The sequence below is a fragment of the Dipodomys ordii genome, unplaced genomic scaffold (assembly GCF_000151885.1).
Source record: "Dipodomys ordii isolate 6190 unplaced genomic scaffold, Dord_2.0 Scaffold101, whole genome shotgun sequence".
In the NCBI taxonomy this organism is placed as follows: Eukaryota; Metazoa; Chordata; class Mammalia; order Rodentia; family Heteromyidae; genus Dipodomys; species Dipodomys ordii.
The window spans coordinates 3,672,373-3,677,752 of NW_012267317.1; the positions used below are offsets into that span (position 1 = coordinate 3,672,373).

The following is a 5,380-nucleotide window of genomic DNA, read 5'->3' on the forward strand; positions in this document are numbered from 1 at the left end:
GGGGGGACAGCCCCGATGCATCTAGCAAACTCATTATCAGGGTAATTTACACAGATGAATTTCAGCTCCAAACAGTTTCTCCTGATGCAGGCGTGCTCATCGTGCCGTGGGGTGTTGTGCGTGACACTGGGTGTGTGTGGGTGTGTCAGGGAATGAGGGGGGGCAGGTGCGTGTGTCCAGACCAGAAGCTGAGCCGCCCGGCCTTCCTCTCCGCCTCTCCCAGGTTCCTGTGCCCATCAAGATGAGGAGCGTGGCTATATTATCTCAGGTCTACCACGCAGAGGAGGCCCGGAGAGTCCGCCAGACAGAAAAGGAGGAAGAGTTCAACTTGGCCTTGGGAAAGACTTACGATTATGTCATAAATATGGAGGGATCTGAGATGAAGGAGGCGATGAAGGACCAAATCCGACAGTGGTTCATCGAGTGCCAGTCAGTGTCCACAGCTCCCTGGTCCCCCCTCACTCCAGTGTCCCCACTACTGTTCCTGCCACGTGCCCCACCTGTTCCCCACCTGTTCTCTCTGGTCCACACTGACCTTGTTCTTCTTCTACCCTCTACCCAACACCCAGCAAACATGGTTGGTTTAGGTCGTGAGCCTCCAGTGGAGGACCGTCTCCACAGCTGCCTTTTCACGGCCCTCTGGGAAGGGGAATGCGGGACTGGAGGGGAAAAGCATGCGCACTGAAGCAGTCCTTTCCTTTCTGGAACTACTCCTTCATTTTCTTTTCCCATCATCTTTCACCATCCTCTCTACCCACCCATTCACATACCTTTTGGCCATCAATCCATCCATGCGTGCCTGCATGCACACATCCACTCACCCTCTATCCATCCAATCAATCAATATTCACCCATCCAGCCATCCATCTACCCATCCAATCTATCTGTTCACCCATCCATCCACTTTTCCATCCTTTTTTTAAAAGTTTTTGTTTGTTTGTTTTTGGTTTTTTGGGTCCAGTCATGGGGCCTGAACTCTGGGCCTGGGCGCTGTCCCTCAGCTCTTCAGCTCAAGGCTAGCTCTACCACTTGAGCCACAGCACCACTTCCGGCTTTTTTCTTTTTTTTTTTTGCTTATGTGGTGCTGAGGAATCGAACCCAGGGCCTCTGGCATGCTAGGCATGAGCTCTACCACCTTCCCAGCCCCCACTTTTCCATCCTTCTGTCTACCTCTCCATCCTTCAATCTGTCCAAACACCCTGCCATCTATCTACCCATTCATCTACCTGTTCCATCGATCTATCCACCACTCACCTGCCCACCCATCTGTCTAACCAAGCACCCTTCCATCTAGTCAATCAACCACCCATCCATCTCTCCCACCATCTTGTATCCACCTAGTGCCCTTACTGGTCGGTTCCCTGATTATCCAGATGAGTCTTCAGGTGGCTCCAGCCTGATCTTTGCAGAGAAGACTCCAGAGCAGGTATCCTGGAGGTGGGAATGAGAGGTTTTCTATAAAGAGAGGAAGGAGTGTAGGGTGTGGGTGGCAGTGGCCTGGGAAGTCTGGTCTCAGTGGAGACATATATGGCAGATGGAGACAGCCCTGGCTCCCGAGGAGAAGAGGCGCGGGGAGGGGGGGATGGAGGGGGGGAGTCGGTGGAGGACTCAGATCCCCAGACCCAGGAGCCCTCCTGGTCTCAAGTGCAGTCCACACCGCAGCCATCTTCACCTCAACAACCTCCCTAGGCATTGGCAATCCCGGCTCTAGCCTCAAGCTCTGGGTTCTCATGATCCTACAGATTCATGTTTCCAAAAAAAAAATAGTTTGTTTCTGGTCATAGGTAAGACTGGAGCTGGAGGTGCAGGCCCAGGAGAACAAAAAGAAGGAGCAAGAAAAGAATAAGGAAAAAGAGAAAAAGGAAAAAGTGAACAAAAAGGAGAAGGAGGAGAGGAAGGAGAAGAAGAAAGAAGGAAAGGGCAAGAAGGTCAGGCAGCTGCTGGCACGGGGAGCAGCAGGATGGGGAGGGCATGGCCTGGGCCCAGGGGGATCAGTCTGTGGAGGAATGGGGTCAAGTCAACATGCCCGTCTCTTCCAGGAAGCAGAAACAGTCCTGAAATTGTCACCCTCCAAGTTTGTACCTGTGATTAGCACTGTTCATGAGGAGTATATGAGTAAGAGGGAGAGGGCTGGCCCATGATGGGCGCAGTGGGGTCTTGAACCCTTGGTTTGGGGGAAAGTAAGCAGCTGCCGTGTGGCTGTGAGCAGTGGTACAGGGTGTGGTGGTGGATGGTGCCAGTGTTGGATGTGGGGGGAGGGGGCGGGAAATGACACTGAAGTTGGGGAGGGGTGCGGTGAGTCCTTGGGTGGAGCATGTTATAGGTTTTAGTCTAACTTTTTTTTTTCTTTTTCCAGCCCTGGGGCTTGAACTCAGGGCCTGGGTGCTGTCCCTGTGCTTTTGTGCTCAAGGCTACCACAGGAGCTACAGCTCCACCTCTGGCTTTTTGGTGCTTAATTGGAGCTGAGTCTCCCAGAGAATCCCAGTCTGGCTTTGAATCATGATCCTCAGAGCACGGCCTCCTGAGTAGCTAGGATTCTAACATGAGCCACCAGCACCTGGCTCTCATCTGAATCTCAGTCATAGGCTCTGGGGTCAGGCGGTACCTGATGGGCAGCCGTGGTGGTGAAGTGCCAAGGACTCCTGTGTGTACATAACGGTGAGCGTGTGCGGGGTCCCCTTCCCCTCACACGCCCCATTTGTTGTGGTCAGACCTGTGGAAGAAACACCATGAGGTTGCACACCCCAGCCAGAGCTACGACTTTGAGATACTCCAGAAAGAGAGGAAGAAGGAAGTGGAGCAGGAGATCCGGATACAGGTGTGATGTGAGCAGATGTCGGGGTTCCCCATTGGGGACTGGTGCCCATGAAGATGCTTCACCACCCATGGGGTCTTCGTCCCCTTGCCCAGTACCTAGCTGGTCCTCTGTAGTCCCTGGTGCCCTCTGGGTGCCACCCTGGCTCTCTGCCCATGTCCCAGAACCTCCCCATGTTGGGGTACCTGGCTGAGCAGGGACATAAGGGCATGGTGGGTCTCTACCCAGAGTCAGACTGGGCTTGGGGCTGGGCTCAGTGCCCACGCTCCACCGCGCAGACCCCGGCCTGGGGTCTATTGGAACAGCTATTGGAACAGCACTTCCTATCATTATTCACACTATGGCTGGCACGCACAGAAAACTGAGCCTAAGAGCTTCTGCAGCTGCCCTGGGCCATCGAGATTTCAAGGGTAGATCTTGGGATTGAGTTCTGTCTTGGGGACTTGTGACTATGTGGATGGCTGGCGGGGAGAAGCTTGTGGCATTCAGGTGTGTGAAGATTGGTTGTGGATGGGGAAGACGGCACAGGGCATGGGTAAGACTGTCTCGTGAGCTGACCCTGCCTCCTTGCCAATCGCGCTTGGCTTTTCCATGCAGCACCTCCCTCCATTCTAGCCCTGCCCACCCCCTCCTCCCTCCTCACACCTGTCCCGCCCTGTCCCACCCGCAGGTGGATGAGTTGATGCGGCAGGAGCTGAGGAACTTGCGTCTAGCTGTGGACAGGGAAGAAACCAGAAATATAGGGACTCCAAAGGCAGTGAGCGGCCTGGCTTTGGCTAAGGAGGGCACCTGGGGCGGGAAAGTGAACGATAGAAGCCAATGACCTTGAGCTTCCTTCCCACCAGAAAAAGGTGGGAAAGAAAGGTGGGAAAAAGAAGAGGAAGGAAAAAGACCTGACTCCCGACAGGTAGCGGAGTTCTCTTCTATACCCACCCTTGGGAGTCCTGGGGAAAGCCCAGTCCTAGGCCTGCCGGGCCTCCCTCCCACATCACAGCCTTGGCTTTGGATTGGCTTTCCCATGCTGGGGGTTTGGGCTGATCATAGGGACACTGGCCCTTCTCATGTCCCCCTTGCTCTAAAGGGAACCTGAGTGGGCGCTCTGCCCCTTGGAAGGGTGGCTGCAACCGCCCCTCTGATTCTGGCTGTCCAGTATCGGAATGTTGCGCGGGGGAACACATGCCCCTCTCCCCCAACCTCTGCACCGTCTTCTGCCCAGGACTGTGGACTCACTGTACGAAGAACTCATCGTTTTCGGCCTTCTAAAGAAGAGTAGGACCGTGGCACTAAAGGACTTCATTGGTGAGCTCTCCCTCCCCCTCCCAGGCCCCAGCTTCTTCCCCCACCTATCTTCCAGGAGTTCTCTCCCTGGGCCCCTGGGACGCTGCTCACCAGCAGGGCCCCTCCTGTTCCCTCAGGCGACTGCGTCTATCTTGGGTCCAGTCTGAGTTTGGCGAAAAAGCTGCCCACACCATCCCTGTTTGATATACGACAGAACATTGCCTTGTATGGGATCCTTCGCCTGGGTGAGAGGAAGGGAAGAGCCGCCACTGAGTCAAGCCAGGGAGGGGGCTGGGCTGGGCTCCAAGGTGGGATGGCTGGGGTGGGCTGCTCCGGGCTGGCGTCTCCTCTTCAAGGGCTCAGGTCCCTGCAGACTGCTGTATTGTCCAGGTGGAGAATAGCATAGCCACCCCAGATGTCATACAAGGCCTGGACCCACTGTGGCCCCACACTGCCAGCCCCTCCCTCCCTCCCTCCTTTAAGGCTGAGTGACACCTCAGGGTCAGTGCTGTTTCCAGAAGACCAGCTCCCCCCTCCCTCCAACTCAATAGTAAAGGCAGAATCTTTCCGAAGCACTTTGTCACCTGCCTTTTTTTTTTTTTAAGAGAAGCTTTTTTTTTTTTTTTTTTTGTCAGTCGTGGGGCTTGAACTCTGGGCCTGGGCGCTGTCCCTCAGCTCTTCAGCTCAAGGCAAGTGCTCTACCTCTTGAGCTACAGCACCACTTCCAGTTTTCTAGTAGTTTATTGGAGATTAGAGTCTCATGGATTTTTCTGCTCAGGCTAGCTTTGAACCATGATCCTCAGGTCTCAGCCTCCTGAGTAGCTAGGATTATAGGCAGGCATCAGCCACTGGCGCCCAGCTTGGAGAAGCTTTTTTTTATTAGCATGTATTAATTGAACAAAGGTTGTATATTGATATGAACGTTTGTGATATTTCCAGACCTTCATATATTTCATATATTCCCATTACACTTTCTTAATATTTTTCAACTAAGCTATGGTTTTTCTATTGCTGTTTTTTGATTATTTATTCTGTTAGTGATTATATATAAATATTTGTGACATGTTCGTATTGCTGTGTTAATAATGATAACCATCCTAACTATGTTGCTCAATTTATTTTGTTTCATTTGTTGGTCATAGGGCTTGAACTCAGGGTCTGGGCACTGTCCCTGAGCTCTTTTTTTTTTTCCTCTCCCTTGTATTTATTTTATTTTTTTTATTGTGAAAATACCATACAGAGGAGTTACAATTACATGGGCAAGATAATGAGTACATTATTTTTTTT

General features: G+C 52.7%; 1 protein-coding gene across 1 annotated transcript in view; it reads left to right on the top strand.

Moving 5' to 3' along the window:
- Iqca1l (IQ motif containing with AAA domain 1 like) overlaps window positions 1-5,380 on the top strand; it is a 14,060-nt gene that overhangs the window by 4,262 nt on the left and 4,418 nt on the right. Inside the window, exons 2-10 of the mRNA XM_013027217.1 lie at window positions 224-429; window positions 1,342-1,426; window positions 1,785-1,928; window positions 2,040-2,115; window positions 2,712-2,818; window positions 3,486-3,572; window positions 3,661-3,722; window positions 4,032-4,114; window positions 4,231-4,338. Coding sequence (XP_012882671.1) covers window positions 224-429; window positions 1,342-1,426; window positions 1,785-1,928; window positions 2,040-2,115; window positions 2,712-2,818; window positions 3,486-3,572; window positions 3,661-3,722; window positions 4,032-4,114; window positions 4,231-4,338 — 958 coding nt within the window. The remainder of the gene's footprint in view (window positions 1-223; window positions 430-1,341; window positions 1,427-1,784; window positions 1,929-2,039; window positions 2,116-2,711; window positions 2,819-3,485; window positions 3,573-3,660; window positions 3,723-4,031; window positions 4,115-4,230; window positions 4,339-5,380) is intronic.